Source organism: Carassius gibelio, chromosome A20, assembly GCF_023724105.1.
Source record: "Carassius gibelio isolate Cgi1373 ecotype wild population from Czech Republic chromosome A20, carGib1.2-hapl.c, whole genome shotgun sequence".
NCBI classification, from domain to species: Eukaryota; Metazoa; Chordata; class Actinopteri; order Cypriniformes; family Cyprinidae; genus Carassius; species Carassius gibelio.
This window is the reverse complement of record NC_068390.1, coordinates 13,400,866-13,423,596: the sequence shown is the minus strand read 5'-3', so window position 1 is coordinate 13,423,596 and position 22,731 is coordinate 13,400,866. Positions and strand designations below refer to the sequence as shown.

The following is a 22,731-nucleotide window of genomic DNA, read 5'->3' as shown; positions in this document are numbered from 1 at the left end:
ACATTGCTTTAAAATGCATGATTTCAGTGTGATAAACATGATAATGAGAACCCAAACTGATGTTTTTAGCAGGTATGAGCTGTAATGCAACAGCTCTATTCTGGAAAAGGGGGCGGGGAGCAGCATCTCATTTGCATTTAAAGAGACAGCCCTGAAAACAGAACGTTTCTGCTTTCACACAAAATAGGCATTTTCAAAATGATATAATAATGATTGGTGGAGTATTTTGAGCTGAAACTTCACAGACACATTCCGGGGACACCAGAGACTTATATTACATGTTGTAAAAAAAAAGGGGCATAATATGACTCCTCTAATAATTTTTATTTTTCACTTCATTATTGCAATCAGCGTTCTTATAGTTAATTGAAACAAAAAAATGACTGCGAAAAACAGAAATTATATTCAATTCATAATATTCATGGAAAACTGTAAACAAAATAAAATAAAAATGGCCACAAATGAATGTTTAGTTTTTGATATAAAGTAAATGTTATGCTTTTGTGAACCAGTATTATTTTAGTGTCATTGAGAAACTTCTTTATTTTTATATGTTGTATTTTTTCTATTTTATTTCAGTTATTTCAAGTAAAAAAACAATTTTGGTTTCATTAACTATAATTTTTTGCACAAAAGCATGGAAATATAATTTTTGTTCTTTTCCTTCATCTGCACGTCCCCTTAGGGGCTTCGTCAAAACATGTGAATGATTCCCTGTACTTGTAATGTATTTTATCATTTGACCTTTTTTTTCCCTTCTTCCTTTCCATTGTATTTTGCTTTGTTCTTATTTTGTATGTCTGACACTGTATCTGTGTACTTCTGATCATTGAACTGACAATAAAAAATAAATAAATAAAAAAAACATGTGAATGAAAACTAAAGTAAATAAATAAATAAATAAAAGAAATAGAACTAAATAAAATAAAATCAATAGAAAAAGTAATTAAAAACATATAAACTACAATGACTTTCGTTGCAACACCATCATTCCTCACATCGACTTTCCAGCATTGGTAATGCTGTGGATGTGACGGTACATGGTCCTGCTCCACTCGCCTGCTCGAGCTCCTTTTCCGTATTAGTTATTAATGCTTGACTTCTTGGCAGAGACTTTATTAGTCTGAACGTGCTGTCTTGGCTGAGAATGCGATATATCATCAGTGACAGAGCATTACATGATTATCACATCACCGACCCCCATTCTGCAAACAGGATCTCATTCTTTTGCATCCTCAGGGAGCACTTCCTCACAATTGGCCCCTGGTCTGAGGGCAGGAGCCATGGCATGGAGATCACTGTAATGAGTCTCAGCTCTCCTTCCTGAAGGGGACAGCACTTCACTTTATCCTTTACGCTTCTCTTTTCAACTGGTCCTGCAGAGGCAAACTGCAAGGGGAGGAGGAGAGATAATGGAGACTATTCAATGAAGGAGAGAAGTGGCCACCTTTTTTTAATGGCTGTATCAAATGCCACGTTCTCTCTCTCTCTCTATCTTTCTCTTTTCCTCAGGGGAGGACTGCATGGGTCCAGAGAGGACTGTAGCTCAGCCGCATTATAAAAGCCTTGTGTGTGTGTGAGCAAAGATGATTCTGTTTGTGGTGGTTGGCTTTATGTGTGTAAGGATTTGTATTGTCGCAGACATTTCTGTAACAATTTGTGCTTTGATTTGTTTTCCGGTGATGTAATGTTCTCTTTGCCTGTCTATTTTTATACCTGCATTGGGAGGGTGAAGACAGTTGTCTTTTTGCCTCACTAATGAAGACTAGAGAGGATGACTTAGTCTTTTTAATGGCACAGTCTCACAGGAACAATGTTCAGGGCTTTAACCCACCTGCTATGGCTAGACCACCGTGTATCAGTTACACTGATGCCAAGACTGCATTGCAATTCATTGTGACAAATAAAAGAATGAACTGAAGCAGTTTCCACAAATGGAGTACAAATTAGGCCTTGAAACGCAAGCCTTTTTTCTTCTCAACAAATTGCCATTCAAAGGGAAGTGTTTAACCTTCGGAAAAAAAGGTGTCTGATCATCTCAGATGAATAGAATAAGGCTACGTTTACATCACAGTTATCAAATCATTTAGATCGGATCATCTTTCAATCAGGACATGGCGTGTTTACACTTGGCAACATCAAGTGACTTCTCTATCTGGATAAACAATCAGATCTTTCTCTTGGACCGATTGGAAGTCTTTTGACAGTTTGGAAGAAAGGGGGCAGGGTTTTGCGTGACATCAGCCTGCGAATGCAGACATGATAGCTGGATTGTCTTTATCTTACACTGAGATCGGAACACAGTGCATCCTCTACTACTATTTACACTGCCAAGTGTAAATGCAGTTTTATTTTGTATTATTATTTATTTTATTATTTTAGTGTGCAGTCAGATTACTACTCAGATTGACTTTGTTTTCTTAACATCCTTAGTTCCATTCTAGTCCCTGTCCATCTAATTTTACATTTTATGTTTGGTTGTTTCTCTACATGTTTCCTGTGAGATTTCTATTCAGATTAATTCCTTTATGTTTCCTTTGTTATGCAATTCCTTACTACAGCCAAACACGTGACAGTTACAAGTTTGACTAAACTGATGTGCCTGACAATAATACGAACACTTAACATACCATATTAATTAGTTATTTATGCACATTAATAAACATGTTCCCGTCCTACCTCTTATATTTGATTGCAGAGACAAGTTTCTTGTTGGGGAATGCGCAAATCGTGGAATGGCCTATAGTTTACAGTAATGACGGATTCTGCAAGCTGTCTGGTTACCACAGGGCAGAGGTCATGCAGAAGAGCAGCACCTGCAGGTAAGTGGCTCTCCCACCTGTCTATTTATAGCCTGTCCGGATTCAGTAGTCAAGGGCAGACAGTGATGTCATTCAAATTTATATTCGCAACTTTCCAGGCTAAGGCATGCAGGATCCAAAAATGCATTAGTGTGCATCATAACTAAATTATGTGTTTTTACAGAATTACATTATTTTGGATACGAAAACGAAGCCTCAGAAACTTTTCCAGAGGGGTTATTGCCGGATAGCAGGAGCTGAATCTATTAAACTGATGCAATGCAGAATATGAAGTAGAGAAGGGACAGAATTTGATCATTTATTATTATTATTATTAGTAGTAGTAGTATTATTTGTCTTTTCAAGTGTGAACTGACCGCTATTCCTGCTAGTTTCACTCATCAGACAATTGTGGATGTTTTGCTAATGATTTTGGTGAAGTGTTAGGCACAGAAGTGTCATTTTCTTATTCTGCTTGAGTTAATGGTGCTAAAACACACTTCTCACATCACTTCAACACACTTCTCACATCAGTTCAGCTGTGTTGAGCCATCTGCGTGTGCTATTCAGCCACTCCGAGAGCACATTTCTCCTGAGCCATCACCGAACACCTTGTTAGTGCTAAATATGCTCAGTAAGATGCCAATCATCAGAGTAGAAATAGAAATACCAACTGCAGCGATTTGGCTCTGCCTCCATGCACTTATATGGATCTGCCTACAGACTGTGATATGACTCCAGATTGACTCAGGATTCAAGGGGAATTTTAGAGGTAGAACTGGCACAAGCCTTTGTCAGCTAAAGCAATATGGTTGAGGATTTGATACTAAAAGTCTCTGAGTAGCTTAGGGTCACAAAACTCAAATGCACCATAATTACCTATATATTTGTGTTTTTTTTTGGAAGCTGAGGTTTCAATGTCACCCAGTCTTGATTGCAGTAATTTGCTATAAACGCTACATTACAGGACTGTCTGACTGTAGAGCATTGTCCTCCTGTGTCCACTTAAGAAAGAAATGGACAACAGATGAGAAAGTTAGAGATAGAGAAAGTTTGAAAACTCAAACACATAAACTTCATTTTGATTATAACATGATTGGAAAGGATGGAGATGAAGTAAAAAGCTGAAGTAAAAAAAAATAGAATACAATTGACCACATTCACATTTTAATATTGTCATGAAATTCACAAAGTAAAATTCATGAAAATGGACTTCATGAAATGATCCACCACGCATTTTCATTCCACGTCTTAAGTCTTCTTTGTCAATTCTACAGCTTTGTCATGGTTTATTGAACATTTTTGTCTTAAATTTTGTAAATATTTTTTAAAATGTTAATTTAAAGAATCTTCTGACTTGTTTGTTATCATTATTAAATTGTATTATCCAAAAGTCTGATACCACTAGTAATACTATAATTTTTTTTTTTTTGTATGCACATTTTATTGGAAATTTTATATAATCAGCCAAACAAGTGAAAAACTGAATTAGAAAATGAACATGAATTTCAGATTTTTCTGTATTTCTTCCAGCATGAATTTAGGAGATGTTGAAATGATCATTGTCACAGATTTACTTAATTAAAAAAATAGGCCAGAATTATAAATGTTGTACTAGTTTCCCCATCATCCCCCCCCCCCCCAAAAAAAAAAACTTTTTGTATTTTTCCAGGCTGTAATTTGACTGCCAGATTTTCTATGTGGTCTTAGACTTTTGAACCCCAGTGGTGCCACATTATTTGCAAACATTTAAGAGAACTTCAGGCACTAAACACACAAGAATACCTTGTCTTTTGCTGCTTTCCTGAACTGTTTCAAATTGAATGTTTCCTTCCTTTTACATAACCATGAGGGTAGAACATGTCGGAAGTGAGGCTCGGCATCTACTGTTTGTCCAGCCTCCACATGTTCAATAGAGCGGCTGCAGTATCTGACAGCCCGTGTCATCAGCCACCAGCCCTTGTGCACACTCAGTGAATTAACTGACAGTGAAAGACAAGGTAGAGTTTGCTGGATGTGTGTGGCACACAGGTGTGCACACTCCCCTAACTCTCTTTTTCTGCTCTCTTTGTCTTGCTCATTTTCATCACCTGTTTTCTCCCTTTCCCACCCACTTCTCTCACTCTCATAACCTTTTTTCAACTTTCCATCCTTTGTCTCTCTCTGTCCCCCTGGCAGTTTCATGTACGGCGAGCTGACAGACAAGAAGACAATAGACAAAGTCAGACAGACCTTTGATAACTATGAGTCCAATTGCTTTGAAGTGCTGCTCTATAAGAAGAACAGTGAGTATTCCCAGCTACAATTCATTCACTTTGCCTGCTGTTTCTAGTGGAAAAGGGAAAATACAGAGATGCAATTGTGTCGATGTAGGAAGCCGAGTTCCTGAAAAGAATGAAAATTCCTTTATATATATATATATATATATATATATATATATGGCAGGCGGATAGACTTAAAGTATTTACAATGGCACACACTGTATAAAGGTCCTAGACCATGCAATTCTGAACTTAAATTGTTTTATTTTTTCCCAGACATTTAATCAGTGAACAATCAATATGTTATTAAACAACAGTTTGATTCTTCAGTCATCAAGTCCTCTTTTTCATTCCTGTCAAAAGTTGATATATGAAATATGGCACTGCCCGGACTAGGGTCTATTTCACAACTGGCCAGATTAAAATGATGACACATATGTTTATTCTGGCACATTCTGTTCCACCAATGCTCACAAATATGTGTTTTTATAACAGTAAAAACTCTGTTTGTGTGATTATAATGTTATATTGTGTTAAGTTAATCAACATAAAAGTGATAAAAACATATAGACCCCACTTTATTGTTTATTTTGGACTTTCTTCTTTTACATACAGGCACTGTATCAAACAGCACATATGTTCAGTGAAAAGTGTGTCTGGATGTTACATCTTTTCTACTTCATTTGCAAACACAGCATGAAAACAGCCAGCAGAAAGTGTCTGATTTTATGGCACAGTTTTCAACTCAATGAGTTAAAGGGAGGCAAAAGAGGCACTACGTTCCTCTAAAAACTTTCTCCTCACTTCTGTAAAAAAAAGTGTCCTACTTGAAATTTGGGCATGTAAATTGTTTAAACTACTCAAGTCCTCTCAATTGTGTAGATACTTAATATCTGATGTAATGTTTCTGTTTGTCATGAGTTAGTTTGGTTGTTGGATCGCGTTATATTTTAGCGCTGCTGGCCTGTGGTTCATTTTCTATTTTCACCACAGGTTGCTTGACATAAAGCGGGGGGCACACTCTACGATTCTTGACACAATTAGACACATTTTGCACATGCTTAAATATTATTTTTACATATGTCCATTTTTAATGAGTCTGACATTAATTACAGCTAAGATGCAACATTGTGACAATTCGCTGTTACAAGTTAAATCAGTTATTTTAAGGAGTCTAAAGAACCCGTGTTCTGTTCCATTTAGTCACGCTTGGTTTAGCTGTCGAGTTGTGTCTGTGTATGTGTGTGCTCTCATCTCCTTACCCAGATTCTGTTAACAGTCACGAAATTTATGATCATGAACAATCATTGGATACTCATGCCCATCCCTAAACACTTCACATCTTTGCTTTGAGTTATTTGATCATTTACACCTCAAGGCATCTTGCATTTTGGGCACAATTGCATCCTCTCCATTCTTGAATGTTTCTAATGCAGCTACTATAAAGATACATCTCCCCATGTTTCCTCTTTAAGATAAAGCTGACCTGTTAAGCTCAAATGTAATGACCCATTAGGCACATGGGTTACACGGTATATTCCTCATACAGGTGAATCGAGAACCTTGGTCTCAGTGATCTTCCTGTTTCCCTCCTTTTTCTCAATTCCTGTCTTTCTCCTGCGATCTTCATTCACCACAATAATCACATCATCATTTATTCTTCTCCTACTCTTCCATTGGACCTCTCTGTCACTTTCACTTTCCCTCACCATTCTCATCATTTTCATCCATGTCTTTTAACTTCCTGGTCATGACTTCTTTTAAACCCTCAATTCACTTCTCTTCACATACTTTTCACACTTTCCTTTCATCTTACCCTCTCTCCTCTCTCACTGTGTTCATCCGGTGCTGTCAGGAACCCCTGTGTGGCTCTACATGCAGGTAGCCCCCATCAGGAATGAGAACGATAAGGTGGTCCTGTTCCTCTGCACTTTTAAGGACATCACTGTCTTCAAGCAGCCCATTGAAGATGAGACCACCAGAGGTAAGAACTCTAAATCTTATTTTGAGGGTTGCTTTTTTCAGCCTGGTGGTAGAGATTGCATTAACACACACACACTTTATTAAAAAATGCATTTGTATCATGTAAATTTGACTTTCTATTGGAAAAGCAAACAAATGATGTAACACATTTGTCAAATGGTTGCATAGGAAATGCAATCTGGATGAAAAGGAGATTTGTTAGACCTTGCAATATTTATAATAAAATAATTTTTATCTGTTTTTCTTTTATTGTGCAGTAAAAAAATATTTACCTGGGAATATATATATTAGGGCTGTCAATCGAGTACACATTTTTATCTAATTAATTACATACTCTGTGATTAATTAATCTAAATTAATCGCATACATAATTTTTCCTGTAAAAGTATCAAATATTTCTATTCAAATGAATCAATGATGAATAATAGTGACATTAAAGTTAAAAAATTATTTTATTATTATTTTCATTGTTCAAATAATGGCCATAACAATCAACAATATGACCCAATATGCTAAAAAATACATTTAAAAGAGCTTCAGGAAGAAGATTTTTTTCATTGTACAAACATGGCATCTTGAAGATGACGTTGACTGCTTAAGTTATCATGGGACGTGCTAGGTCGTACCTCCGGATTAACGTTAACTCCTGGATGCTTTGCATTGATGTGGTACTTTAGAGTGGACGAACTCCGGTGATATGCAAATTCCTTGCTGCAGACATTGCAGACGACTTTATTTTTTTTTTTGTAAACAGCCGAAACTTGTACCAACCCGGAAGTAAGATTCTCGGCACAGAAATTTTGTCAGTCATTCTTCACAGTCATTCTTCTAAATTATTTTTTTAAACTTTGGCCATATTTAGCATGAGAATCCATCTCTTTAACACTGTGAACAACTCTGAATACACCAAACACCATTGAACCCCCCTTTAAGGATGTTTAGTTATTTTCACTGGAGAACCACACAAAAATATTGAATTAGGGTCAATTGGGTATATTTTAACTGGGGATATTTGTGTGTTGCATGCTGCTTGGCACAATAGTACATGGTAGTATAATGAGAGAGACAAGCTGTCCCTTTATGTTGTAGAGTGCTGCTTATGGCTAGAACTGCAGTCAGTCATAGAGGTTCCTTGAATAGGCTAGATGTGTATCTGTGATGGATGGGCATTGTCAAACCCAACTTTTCCCACCATTTACTTACTCTTTCTGCTTTTCTCTCTCTCGATCTCATATAAACCAGTGGCTATTTTCCTTTTCAGCTTTTGCCACTGCTAAACTGAAGCACTTGTCCTTTGACAGTGATCCTAGCCCACACAGGAGCTCTTTAAACACACACGCGTGCACACACACATATAAATATTTCCCTTCAGATTCTTGATGGCAGCTGTTGTCACTTTGTGGCAGGGCACCTGTGCCCAACTGAGACTCTTGTCAGTGGGTGTGTACAGAGCGACAGGAAGTGAGTTCAGCGAGTATCACTCTGAAACAGATAAATGGAAAGACCACCCATGAACAGGCAGTGCTGAAATTGAACCATTCTGCATTTAGTGACAGTTATGGTAGCAAACGCTGAACAGTTCTTAAAAGAACTAAAAGTTTTGATAAACATTTCAAGTACCTTCTCCCACTATAAAAAACATTTTGTGCAATGGAAATTATACTGGCTATACATATCCATATAGCTTTTTAAAAATGTTTCCGAATATAGAAAATTATGCATCACGGGTGACTGCGCTCATATTTACTTTGGCATAGATGAGCCTTAGTATTGCCCATGTTGAGAATAAAAGCTGTTTATCATCACACCGACCCACAAATTTTATTAAGCATCTATCAGGCATTCAAATCACCTACAATGATTACTTTGTAAATGAAGGACTATTTGCCCTTATTAAAATGTTAATCAATGCCGCTTTTGACCCTCGATGAACTAATAAATATTAACAGCACAATCAGATTATTCATAGCTTTGCACAGCGCTTCAGTTTGTTGTTAGGTTAATATGAGATCTGTTGTTCTAAAGGGGCATTTGTTAAACGTCACTTGCCAGGTGTGTATTCAGTATTGCTTCATGAATAGATCATGCACATTTACCGATGAGAGAGTGCAGCATCAGGTATGGAAAGCCTGCATCATGGGCTTTGAAAAGCAACATCAGCTGTATTGGCAATAAATATAAACATGTTCTTTATATGGTTCCTCTAGCAGTGGGAGTGGAATGTATGTATGTAAATGATATGATTGATGACCTTTCTGGAATGAGAGTGATGGGCTATACAGTATCTGCTACTTCATTAAAGAGGTTGTAAGTGAGCTGTTTCCTTTATGGTTGAAGAGTCAGTATCACATAAGGTTCTGGCTTTTTTAACCAGGGGTTTGTGAAAAATATAATATAATAAAAAAATCTGTATTCTAAATGTGATATTCAATCACATTTTCCACACACATTTAGCAGCATAACTGTTTTTAACATTGATTGTAATAAGAAATGTTTCTTGAACAACAAATTGGAATATTAAAATAATTTCTGAAGGATCATGTAACACTGAAGACTGGAATAATGGTCGCTGCAAATTCAGTTTTCCCATCGCGTGAATGAATTACATTAAAAAATTTATTAATATAGACAAATTTATTTTAAATTGTAATAATATTTCATATTACTGTTTTTTTATCTAACAGTTTTGATTTGAACTGTTCTTTTTAATTCAGGCTTTGGTTTATTGTTTTTTTAATTACATGCATTGTGCATAGTGAAGCTTTTAGTTTTATTTGCGTTACAGGTATTTTGTAATTAGTTGTATAATCGAGATCTTCCCTAGAGTTTCATTCCATGTGACTGCTGCCCCTGGGGAGAGGATAGAGCTAAAACAAGAGTACAGTATGTGTGTGTGAGTGTGTGTATGGGTGTGTGTGTGTGGGTGCATGTTTTTGTGATGTATCAGGACACAACTTTGTATAATGACATGGGTATGACACAGGTATTACAAGGAGAGGGTGACTTATGAGAACATAACCCATGTCCCCATTTTTCAAAACGCTTATAAATCATACAGAATGAGTATTTTTGAGAAAGTAAAAATGCTAAAAGTTTCCTGTGAGGGTTAGGTTTTGGTGTATAGTGATAGAATATACAGTTTAACAAACGTGTGTGTGTGTGTGTGTGTGTGTGTGTGTATTCATGTATGTTTCCATGTATGCTGTCTCAAAATCACATGGAATAGTGCTCCTGTTGGTAATGCTCTGCTCTGCACTGGTGGTTTAATGAAATATGCAAAGCATCTGCATAGAAATAATAAAGCGCCGTTAGGCATCAGTGCACGCAATGCACGCAGGGTTTCTTTGTATAGACTGCATTCGTCCCCAAGAATTTGAAGGATCTGTGCATACATTTAAACCATGATCACATTGGTGGTGGCTCACCCACAGGGGCACAAATGTTATATAATAGCAAATAGGGAAGAAAAACGAGCACTGATTATGGGCTCCATGGCAACAGTGAAAACCCTCTGAGATCCTTCCAGATCTTTCTGTATCTGATAGTTACCTGGAGAGGATTATCAGCTCATCAAATGGGACCTCTTTAGGACCCTATCATTGACACCTGGGTAAATTGAGAGGTAGCCAGTAAACGTTCAAGGGAATGTAGTTAGCAGCCCTCAGAAAGGAAGAATATGTGTTTATGGGTAATCATCTACTAGGTTCAGAGCTGCAGAGGGAAATATAAAAGGGAGATGAACCATTAATGCCAGCAGAAAACAGGTATTAAGCAGAATAGCTGTAAAAGTATAATTTCATAATACTAATAAGCATAATTAAAATAATCTCCTCCTCATATTTTTGGCCATATAAATATCAGCACTTGAAACAAATTGCAGTTCCTGAAAAGATTTTGTCTAAAGTTTCAATAAACTACTTCAAAAAATTAGATTGTTCTGACTCTTTATTCATATGTCAGGCTTGAATCATGGTTGGATCACAGTAGTGGAGCAATACTGCACATTCCCAGAAGAAAGTGTGCCATAACATAGCAGTCATGGTCAGCAATCCAACGAAAATTTTCCCCAAACAAGGTTTCATTCAGAATTTGTCTGTTCATCTGTATGTGAATGTGAAGTGACATTCAGCCAAGTATGGTGACCCATACTCAGAATTTGTGCTCTGCATTTAACCCATCCGAAATGCACACACACAGAGCAGTGAACACACACACACACACACACTGTGAGCACACACCCGGAGCAGTGGGCAGCCATTTATGCTGCGGCGCCCGGGGAGCAGTTGGGGGTTCGATGCCTTGCTCAAGGGCACCTAAGTCGTGGTATTGAAGGTGGAGAGAGAGCTGTTCATGCACTCCCCCCACCCACAATTCCGTCCAGCCCGAGACTAGAACCCACAACCCTTCGATTGGGAGTCCAACTCTCTAACCATTAGGCCACGACTTCCCATCTGTATCATCACCTTATTTGCTTAATTCCTTTAGTGAATTGAGCGGCAAAACAATGCAAATAGCATGTGCAAATAAACACTGTTCTCAGTGGATGTGATTCTTAATGAAATCTCGCCTTAATCTGTGTTTCCTTCACTGCTGCAGTCTGTATAACCGTTGCAGTCTTGCAGACCTTGCTTGCTAATATTCTGCCAGATGTGGTGCATTTGGGCAAACATATGCTCCATTGTAGCTTAAGTCTGATAGGGTTCTATGAGGCTGCAATGGCCAAACTGAGATTTCTCTGAGGCTTTGCCTTATGGCTGCTCAACACGTCTACCTAGCATTGTTTTCCCCTGTAGAAGAACTATATCTGGAAGATGCCTTAGGGGGCCTGTGCAGCATTGTGACTTTGCCCTAAGACAGCCAGATGGCCTGAACCATGCATTGTTTTTTTCTCCTTTTCTTCCTTCTGTCTGTGACACAGTTCATTTTTTTCAGTATTTCTTTTTCACTGTCATATTTTGCATTTCTGCGTTTTCAGTGTTTGTCTAAATCCATATTAATAACAGTACCATGTATGTCTGCTAAACACCTTACAAGAATATTCAATTCTATATTACAATTCAATATTATTCAATATTAAAATTTTTGTGACAACGTAATACTATAATATCTAAAATGACATAAACCATATGTTAAGCTAATTTTAAATGTTTAAACATAAATAAATATTTGAATTTACAGTTTATCCAATTTTACAACTTTTTTAAATTTTATTTTATTTAGTTTTACATTATGCCATAAATGCCTTACTTATATTAATTGAGTTTAACTTTGTAGTAATCCCAGAAAGTTCCTTTAACTTAAATGTAGCCATTCGGCCTTCCTGACTTAAAGCTGTCCCCCGCTGTATGGGTTTGAACAGACTAGTGTGCTATTTTCATACATCCTACCAATAAGTGCACACGGCTGATTTCCCCTCCTTATCCCTTCACTGAGTTCATTGTTCATGTGGCCATGCAGAAAGACTTCCCCTCTATGTCCCTATTGTAATAAGAGAGTGGCTCCAAGACACCCAATGCATTCAGACTTACTCTGGTACTGTATTGTTGTGTTTAAACATTCATGAGATGTGACTTAAATGGGAGAGACACACTGTTATTAATGTTTTACTCTTTTCCCACCCTGTAAACTTTTAAAAACAGTCAATCCTGAAGGTAAAAAAAAAAAATTGGATGAGATGAGATTAATGGGAAAAAAAAGGTATTCACATTGGCACACATACACTTTTTACGGTCATTTGGGGAAGATCCTCCTTTGTAGGACTCAACTGACCCAAATGATTTTAGGGTTATTGAGATCAAAAGAAAAACTTCCCATCAGTCTTTATTAATGAGAAAGCAATGACTTCAAAGCGAGGCTCCCTGTTGGACGCAATATCTTCCTTCAAGTCTCCACCATGTCATAATGCTTTCATTTTAAAGTCATAAAGAAATAATATGCCTTTGTGAAGTGCCCCCAAGGGTTCATAACAGTTTCTGTTTTAAAAAAAGAAAAGGCAAGAAAAGAGTAGGTTGCGACATGTTGATGGCACAAACTTTAGAAATGGGACATGGTTACACAAAAATATGTGAGTTGTTGGAAGGAAGGGATGGGGAAGAACAGTTTTCACTGGCGTCAGCATTTGAAGGAGCCTCAGTGGAAATCAGCGTGGGCTTTTTGGCTGAGGAGCATGATACCAGCAGCGCTACTAGTTGTGTGGAAAATTGTGTTTGTGAGTAAAGTAAAGAAATGTAGAGGAGACAAAGAATTGTTTCCTGTTGCGGATACACCATTTTGTTGATCTTTGTTACAGGATGGACCAAGTTTGCCAGGCTGACCAGGGCATTAACCAATAACCGGAGTACACTTCAGCAGCTCACACCTGTGAACAAGACTGAGGTCAGCCACAAGCATTCACGACTGGCAGAGGTGAGTGTCACACACACATTTGTTTTTCTAGGGTTTGGACTTTCCATTGACTTCTATTGTTTTTATACTAACGATATCTAATGGCATTTTCTTTCTCATACTCTTGACCTTTATATAAGTCTTTTTGCATTTTTAGATTTTCATTAAACTTTATCCAGCTTTTTTCCTTACAAGAACCTTTCTCTGGTCAGGTTTTGTAGCTGATCTTCATTAACTGCTTATTTGGAATCATTTGGACCTCACAGTCTAGGCAAAACCTGACCCACACACACATACATATATATATGCAGATACAAAAAGGTCAACTGCCTTTGTCTTCAGTCCCAATGATAGTTTGTCTTCCAGACAGATGATAGCTGACTCATCTGTCCAATGACTGATGACTTAAGCTTTATGTTTCTAAATATTTCACTGTATACTATATTATGGTGCCCTTTCATGAGGTAATTGATGACGTATGTGTTCCTTACAGTGCATAAATTTGACAGGGCAAAAGACCAGCTTAGACCAGCATGACTTTAAAAAACATTTCATAATCAGAGTTTTGTCTTAAATCAATTAAAACTAATTGTTAGACAATTTTTTTATGTATCTTTTTTTAACCTTGCTGTCTTTTTAATTCAACTTTAGTTAACTTCAGTTTCTGTCTTTCCAAGGCTCTTCAGCTGGGCTCTGACATCCTCCCTCAATACAAGCAAGAGGCTCCTAAAACTCCACCTCACATTATATTGCACTACTGCACCTTTAAGACCACTTGGGACTGGGTCATCCTCATCCTCACCTTCTACACGGCCATCATGGTGCCCTACAATGTGTCCTTTAAGACCAAACAGAACAACCTGGTGTGGTTGGTAATGGACAGCGTGGTGGATGTCATCTTCTTAGTGGATATTGTGTTGAACTTTCATACAACTTTTGTAGGACCTGGAGGAGAGGTCATATCTGACCCAAAGCTCATACGCATGAACTACTTGAAGACATGGTTTGTCATAGACCTGCTCTCTTGCCTGCCCTATGACATCATCAACGCCTTTGAAAACGTGGCTGAGGTAAGCACAACATTAAAGAGAGACATTTATTTGAGCAATACACACACACACACACACACACAAATTTGGGATAGTAAAGACATTTATAATATTGTTAGAACTTATAATAACAGGTGTATATCCCAAATAAATGCTGTTCTTTTGAACTTACTATTCATCAAAAAATCATGAAAAATCATTGTTTACTCAAAAATATTAAGCAGCACAACTGTTTTCAACATTGCTAATAATAAATATAATTATTTTGTTGAACCAGAACCAGCATATTAGAAAGACTTCTGAAGGATCATGTGACACTTCACCAACACAGTAATAAATCAAATTTGAACATATATTAAAGTAGAACAGTTATTTTTATTTCTAATAATATCTCACCATATTACTCTTTTTACTGTATGGTTAATCTTATAAATAAAGCCTTGGTGAGCATAAGAAACTTCTTTCAAGAACATTAAAAGTTCTTACTGACTAAATCAGTTAGCAGCTTTTCTTAATATGACTCACTTAAGTTCTGTTAGTGGCATTTTATAAAAAAAAATAAGGGAATTAATTAAATATGTGACCAGAATTTTTGGTTTTATTATTTTATATTTATTACTGAATTGATCATAGCATTGCAGAATAGCATATTTTTCCCCCCAAATATTCCTTCCTCAAATTCAGAATCGTTAATTGAACCATTAAGGAATCAGAATCTTTAAGAGGAATCCGAATCGTTACCAGAATGGTTAAATTCCTTACGATCTCCATTCCTAACCATAGTTCATATCTTCTTATTCACCGACCTGGATGTGTGATGAATGATGTGATCATCCCAGCTCATCATATAAATTAGTTTTTATTTCTTGATCTGCAGTATGCTGCCATAATGACTTACTGTAACTAAAGACTTTTGTAGCTCTAATGATGATTTCACTGCAGAAGACCTCGAAACCATTTGCTCTATGCATTGATTTTATCCAAATTACTGCAAAACAAAAATCTTTTAGTTTACATTTTATTTGATCAGACATAACATATCTGACTGTTCTCAAATGACCAACTATAGACCAAAGCACAAATCGATAAACCTTCTGTGGCGAGTGGGGCGGGGCCGAGAGGCGTGGGAACGAGGAGTGAGGCCAGGTGTAGTGATTGAAGATGAGCTGCACCTGCGCCCCACCGCTAGTATCGAGTCCCACGTAGGAGATGGAAGGATATAAAACTGGAGCGACGACCGTGAAGGACGAGAGAGGACCAGGCCTGGGACATTATTTTATGTGTTTACTTTTAATTTATGCGCGTCAGTCGCCGTGAGGGGCTGACGCGCTGTTTTGTGTTTATTTTTGAATATTAAAATGTTTTTGATTGTGCGCCGGTTCCCGCCTCCTTCTTCCCGATGGATATGGAGATTTGTTTGTTACAGTGGTGCCGAAGCCCGGGAGAAGGAGGGACGCGCTGCTGAAGATCCCTCGCCGCTGTGGTGAATCCGCGGTGCCCTCGAGCTGGCGAGGTATGTGCCGCCATGGACGCTCGAGGCGGTGGGCTGGAGCGAGTTGCCGGGGACGGGCGAGCTCGCTGCCGGCCGCCCACGATATGGAGGGGCGGCTGCCGTCCGTGAGGGAGCGGAGGAGTCGGCGCCGTTCGCCAGGGGGCCGGAGCCTGCTGCCTCCGCGAAGGAATCCGGAGGGGCAGGGAACGGGGGACTCCTGCCGGCTGCCCAAAACCGGAGGAGCCGTCGCCGTCCATCGGGCGGCGGAGGAGTGTCGCGCCGTCCGCCGAGGGCCGTCCAGTGCCACCGCCAGGCACCGCGGAGGAGATCACCCAGCTGGTGGAGGGCCGAGCAGCAGTGCGTCTGGGAACCGGAATTTTTTTTTTTTCCTCTCTCCCCTCTCTCGTCCCTGTCGCTCCTCCTTTTCTCTCGCCTCGTCTGTCCTACCCCCAGGTTCCCGCAGGTCCCCGTGAGCGGTCTCCCCCGGAGGGAAGGGGGGGGGGGGGGAGTAGAGCGCAGTCTCGGGAGTACCCCCCGGCCTGCGAGGGGCGATGGGGGTATGTGGCGAGTGGGGCGGGGCCGAGAGGCGTGGGAGCGAGGAGTGAGGCCAGGTGTAGTGATTGAAGATGAGCTGCACCTGCGCCCCACCGCTAGTATCGAGTCCCACGTAGGAGATGGAAGGATATAAAACTGGAGCGACGACCGTGAAGGACGAGAGAGGACCAGGCCTGGGACATTATTTTATGTGTTTACTTTTAATTTATGCGCGTCAGTCGCCGTGAGGGGCTGACACGCTGTTTTGTGTTTATTTTTGAATATTAAAATGTTTTTGATTGTGCGCCGGTTCCCGCCTCCTTCTTCCCGATGGATATGGAGATTTGTTTGTTACACCTTCATCTTCTTTGCTTTTATTACTTTTGGTGTTATGTTTATGGAGTACTCCAATCAAATGTTCTGTGCTCAGTTCTTGCATTATAATTGATCCTCCTCTATGTTACTAAAGTTGGTGATTATTCATCTATGCATCTTGTTTGTGGTTATTACTGTTTGCACAGGAATTATCTGGCATAAATTTCCATTTCTTAGTGAGATATGCAAGTGGTACTGCATGCATGTTTTTTTTTGTGTCAGGAATGCTTTATTTTTCTTGCAAGAAAGTAGTAGTGGGATTGAATGGACCTCTTTCCATTCAACATTTCCATAGGCTTAAACTCTGATGTGAAAACTACTGTATATCATTATTGCCATCGCTTTCCATACCAGTGGTTGCTCCCGGAAATGGGCATTAGACTAAATGGTCTCACTCTCAACACAGCCAAACAGTTCAGTGATAAGTGGGCTGCTTGATTTCTGGAGTCTGTGTAGATGTGTGTTTAAGGAGAGACTAGGGTGGACTGAGATGGACATGTTAAAGAAGTTATGCTTGAGTCTTTCCAATGACCAGAAATGCTTAAAGCTGATTTAGTATATTTTCACCACAGGAGGCAGTGTTTGCCAAATTAGCAGTTTTCTGTGGCTTAAAGGTAATATAAACATAGAAGATAATTGGATAAGTAACCAAAATGGCTTGGTTGGTTACCAACATTCTTCAAAATATCTTCTCGTGTTCCACAGAATAAACTCATCCATATAGGTTTAGAAAGACATGAGGGATTGATTAATGATTTTTCATAAGTTGTTTTATTTTGTGGTGAACTCTCCGAGAATTCTTGAAATCAATTTCAGTATGCTGGCTTTCTTAGATAAACTCTTACACCTGTGTTTTTAATGAAAAGCACTTCTGTGTACAGTGGGAGATTTTACTTGCCATATATATATTTTTTTTATCTGTTTATCTGGAGGAATCAGTCTCCAACTAATAAAGAGTGCTGAGGAAGGAAGTGATCATCCAAAAAACTTTAAATGGGCACAGGCGTCCTAATGGCTGTAGGATAAATTGGGTGACTGGACATTCAGAATAAAATATGATACTGCTTTAAGCTTCTTTACATTATTAATCTTCACATGCATGATATGATATATTTATCCAATAAAATAACTCTTCGGATTCCTACTGGTGTTGTGAGTTCACGGTTGCCCAGGCAACAAGCATAATTTCCCAATGTGGCGATGTTGTTGGAATGCATTAGTTTCTGTATCACTGGAACACAAGTCTCAAAACTGCAGTGTGCCCCGATCTTAATAAAGTGTTCCTGTGGCATCTGGGACCATGCAGCACAGTTGTATCACTCCTGATGTGGTTGAAATCTGCATGTTGAGGCTGAGTTCAGCTGAGGTTACCTCTCTCAGATACTTGGTCTGGAGTTGAAAAAGAAGACAAAAAGTTGGTAATTGGTATGGTATTATACATATACATACTGTTTAAAATTTTGGGGTCAGTAATTTTTTTTTTTTTTACTATATGTGCATATGTGTGTGTGTGTGTGTGTATAATATATAACTGCAACTGTGTATATATAATATATAACTGCAAACCAGCATGTTAGAATGCAGTGACACTACAGACTGGAGTAATGACTGCTGAGAATTCAGTTTTACCAGCTGAGGTGACCTATAATATAGTATCAAGAACTTTTTTATATGTATAAAAATATTGCAACGTAGCAATATAGCAGCTTATAAACCCAATACAGTGAAAAATGGGTTTTGTTAATAAGAGATTTCTTTGAACCTATATGCTATAGAGGTACATTTAAGAACGTCTCGGGTTTTGTATGTAACCCAAGTTTCCTGAAGGAGGGAACAGAGACGTCTTTTGATGTTTCTTTGGCACAAGAAAGGCACTCACAAAGTGATCAAAATGTAAAGTTGATCTACATCTTTGTTTAAGACAGCCGTAGATACTAATAAATCTGAAGTACTAATAAAGAAGGAATCAGATAGTGTTATAGAAGTTAAATTGCTTTTACACTCAAAAGTATTTAGAGATTTTATGGAAGGAATAATATAAATTAAGTAAAACATCTGTTTTTTCCATGCGTTTATGCATGTGTTTTTCTGAATCTGTATACATGCTAATGTGAATGTTTACATTGTGCATACTGTATATATTTATCAGAGATTGTTTTTATGAAAGCTGATGGTTTCTGACACAGCTGTTGTTGAAATGTTATACTTAACTGGCCCCCAGTGAGCTCTGTTTGTCTCTAAAACTTGACACAAACCACAACCTCAACCTCAACAGGACACTTGTTGAGTTGGCAGGTATTAATTCTAGTGTGCAATGTGGTAGACCCAAATTTTTGCCAAATGTAGTTGCTTGGGATCTTGGAATTTCTATCTGGAGACTTTAGATTGGTCGTGGGTTCTATGCTTTCATCTGGTTGCCCTTTGACGGCAAAAAAAGTTACCACGTGTATCATCACCTTTTAAGGGTTTTTCAAATAATAATACTTTGAATAAAGTTAGTTTTTTTTACCCCATCAGTAAATTGTTTTTTAGATATAAACCTCATAAAACATAATAAATGGGGTGAAAAAAAACCTAGCTATATCTATCTATCTATCTATCTATCTATCTATCTATCTATCTATCTATCTATCTATCTATCTATCTATCTATCTATCTATCTATCTATCTATCTATATATCTACAGTGGGGCTCGAAAGTTTGGGCACCCCTTGCAGAATCTGTGAAAATATGAGTAATTTTCAAAAAATAAGAGAGGTCATACTAAATGCATGTTATTTTTTATTTAGTACTGTCCTGAGTAAGATATTGTACATAAAATATATTAACGTTTAGTCCACCAGACAAAAAAAATTGCTGAAATTATTAAAATAACCCCCTCAAAAGTTTGGGAACCCTTGGTTCTTAGTACTGGGTTCTGTTACCTGATGGTCCTCAACTGTTTTTCTGTTTTGTGATGGTTGTGCATGTGTCCCTTGTTTGTTCTGAACAGTTAAACTGAGCAGCGTTCTTCAGAAAAATCTTTAAGGTCCTGCAGATTCTTCAGTTTTCCAGCATCTTTGCATATTTGAACCCTTTCAAGAAGTGACTTTATGATTTTGAGATGCATCTTTTCAGACTGAGGACATTTGAGGGACTCAAACACAACTATTAAAAAAGGTTCAAACGTTCACTGATGCTCCAGAAGGAAACAAGATGCATTAAGAGCTGGGGGTGAAAACTTTTGGAATTTGAAGATCAGGGTAAATTGTACTTAATTTGTGTACCGGGAAACATACAAGTATCTTCTGTTGCTTACGAAGGGCAGAACTAAATGGAAAAAAATTATATTTCATCAAAATAAGACAAATTTGGCCATCTTCATCGTGTTCAAAAGTTTTCACCCCCCAGCTCTTAATGCATCTTGTTTCCTTCTGGAGCATCAGTGAATGTTTGAATCTTTTAAAATAGTTGTGTTTGAGTCCCTCAAATGTCCTCAGTGTGATAAGATGCATCTCAAAATCATAAAGTCACTTCTTGAAAGGGTTCAAATATGCAAAGATGCTGGAAAACTGAAGAATCTGCAGGACTTTAAAGATTTTTCTGAAGAACGCTGCTCAGTTTTACTGTTCAGAACAAACAAGGGACACATGCACAACCATCACAAAACAGAAAAACAGTTGAGGACCATCAGGTAACAGAACACAGTACTAGGAACCAAGGGTTCCCAAACTTTTGAGTGGGGTTATTTTAATAATTTCATAATTTTTTTTTGTCTTGTGGACTAAACGTTAATATCTTTTATGTACAATATCTTACTCAGGACAGTACTAAATATAATATAACATGCATTCAGTATGATCTCTCTTATTTTTTTTTAAATTACCTGCATTTTCACAGATTCTGCAAGGGGTGCCCAAACTTTCGAGCCCCACTGTGTATATATATATATATAGTGTGTGGTTAAAATATAGATTAAATATAAAAATAAATAAAAAAGCTAAATTACATAATTTTTCAATACATATTTTTCAGAAAATATAAAAAAAAAATGTCCAAAATCTTATTAGATATATTCTTAAAACATATAAAATGGGTTTAAAAATAATCTTTCTAAAATCTTATTCAATATATGTCATCTGTAAGACAATAGTTTGGTTGTGTTTGTTCCTCACTAAAAACTATTGCATGATCTTTTTTTATTCTTTTTGGAAGCTTGACGGCCACTATATACTTGGACACTATACAGTTTTTGTATGGAAGAGCAATATAAATATTCTAGTGTATATATCTTTTGTTTTCCACAAAATAAAGAAATTCATAGCAGTTTGATACAACATAAAGGGTGAGTGAGTGACTACATTTCACACACAATTTTTTCTGGAAGTGTATATTAGGACAGGTCTGTTGTTGTTACGGGCCACTTGTTTTTTTGTTGGTTTTTTTTTAGCAGCATCTTGATATGACGTTCTTTGTGCATACATCTGCTGTACCGTTCATACTAATTACTTTGACATGTTCAGTGTGCTGCTGTTCAGTATCTGTAAATGAATCTTGAAGTCCATCTCTGTGCTTATTATATGCATGTGTGTGTGTAGTTTGGCATGCACTGAAACGTCTGCATCTGTCTTTCTGACTTAGGATCCCATTGCAGATTCTTCTGCAGTGGGCCACTTGCCAGCTGCGGCCCACTCTCCACGCAACGCCACACGTGCGGAGGACTCGATGTTGCCTGTAAGTTCACTCTCCTTTCTTGGGTTGTTAATGGCCCTTCTGTCCCATTTTTTCATTTGTGCAGCAGTTCAGTAACCTCTCTCCTATTCAATGTTGAGCAGAAAAGCACTAATGGCTCTCTAATTTATGCTAATGTTGCTCTGAATGCTACACCCCTTAGTGTGCCTGTTTATCTAAAATGATTTTAGATGCAAGACAATTCAAATTAGACGGCACAAGCTTCATTCCTCATGCCCTGACACACACATCCACACGCAGCATGTTTCACCAATAGGCATTAATGTTTCTCTCTTCCATTATCCCATGATACAACTCTGGGGTCGTCACGTCTAACTGAAAATTTATGAGCACTCATAACCTTCTAATGTTCACTCCCAATATCTACTCATCTGTTCAGCCTCAAAAAAAAAAAAAAATTGGTTTACTAAATGCTACATAAGCACAGTTGCAAATAAGGCCCTTAAAATGATAAATTACTTGGAAAAGTATCCATTAGGAGCTGCCCCGCCTGGGGAGTTGACTGTGCAAAATTAGCATCCGTTTTTTGCTAGCGTAATAAAAGTCTTAGGTTTTCATGCAATATTGCAGAATGAACACGTTTATTTTTACCCTCCTTCTTCTGTGTCAGTGTCTAGGGAAAATTGCTACTTTCAGGAACATGAAGCATGTTTGAGAAATTAGCCTTTTGATTGTGTGACAGCTGAAAAAAAAAAAAGAGAAATCCTCGGTGGAGGAGATGCTAATTAAACCCGAGGTACACATCACGGCCACTATTTAAACATTTCTGGGCTGACAGTCCAAAGCTTTTGAGGATGCAACAGTTAGGTATACTTACTTCTCACCCCATAAATTTTGCTCTGCCAGCTTAAAAAGTGAATTCCTTCAAATGTCTGCAGAGAACGTGTTGTTCCACTTTGTCCTGCAGATAACCTTCCAGCTGTCCTCTAGAAGATGTGAAACGTTTAGTTATGTAACATACAAGTTGAATCAAAGAACTTGAATTAGACAAGTTTTTTGTCATATGGGACAAATCATGGAAATCTGACTTTTTCAGCATTTAAGTGCTATAATCAGGTCCCCGGTGCATCTACGAACCCAGTAACTTTCTCTGCAAACATGTGAAAAAATGAGCTGCTCAG

At 37.9% G+C, this 22,731-nt stretch overlaps 1 protein-coding gene across 2 annotated transcripts in view; it reads left to right on the top strand.

Annotated features, from left to right (window-relative positions):
* The window catches only part of LOC127938970 (potassium voltage-gated channel subfamily H member 5-like), a 94,848-nt gene that overhangs the window by 9,616 nt on the left and 62,501 nt on the right, over positions 1–22,731 (top strand). For both annotated transcript variants that reach the window (XM_052535918.1, XM_052535917.1), the window contains exons 2-7: positions 2,699–2,822; positions 4,980–5,086; positions 6,918–7,046; positions 13,335–13,450; positions 14,107–14,499; positions 21,500–21,592. In XM_052535918.1, coding sequence (XP_052391878.1) covers positions 2,699–2,822; positions 4,980–5,086; positions 6,918–7,046; positions 13,335–13,450; positions 14,107–14,499; positions 21,500–21,592 — 962 coding nt within the window. The remainder of the gene's footprint in view (positions 1–2,698; positions 2,823–4,979; positions 5,087–6,917; positions 7,047–13,334; positions 13,451–14,106; positions 14,500–21,499; positions 21,593–22,731) is intronic.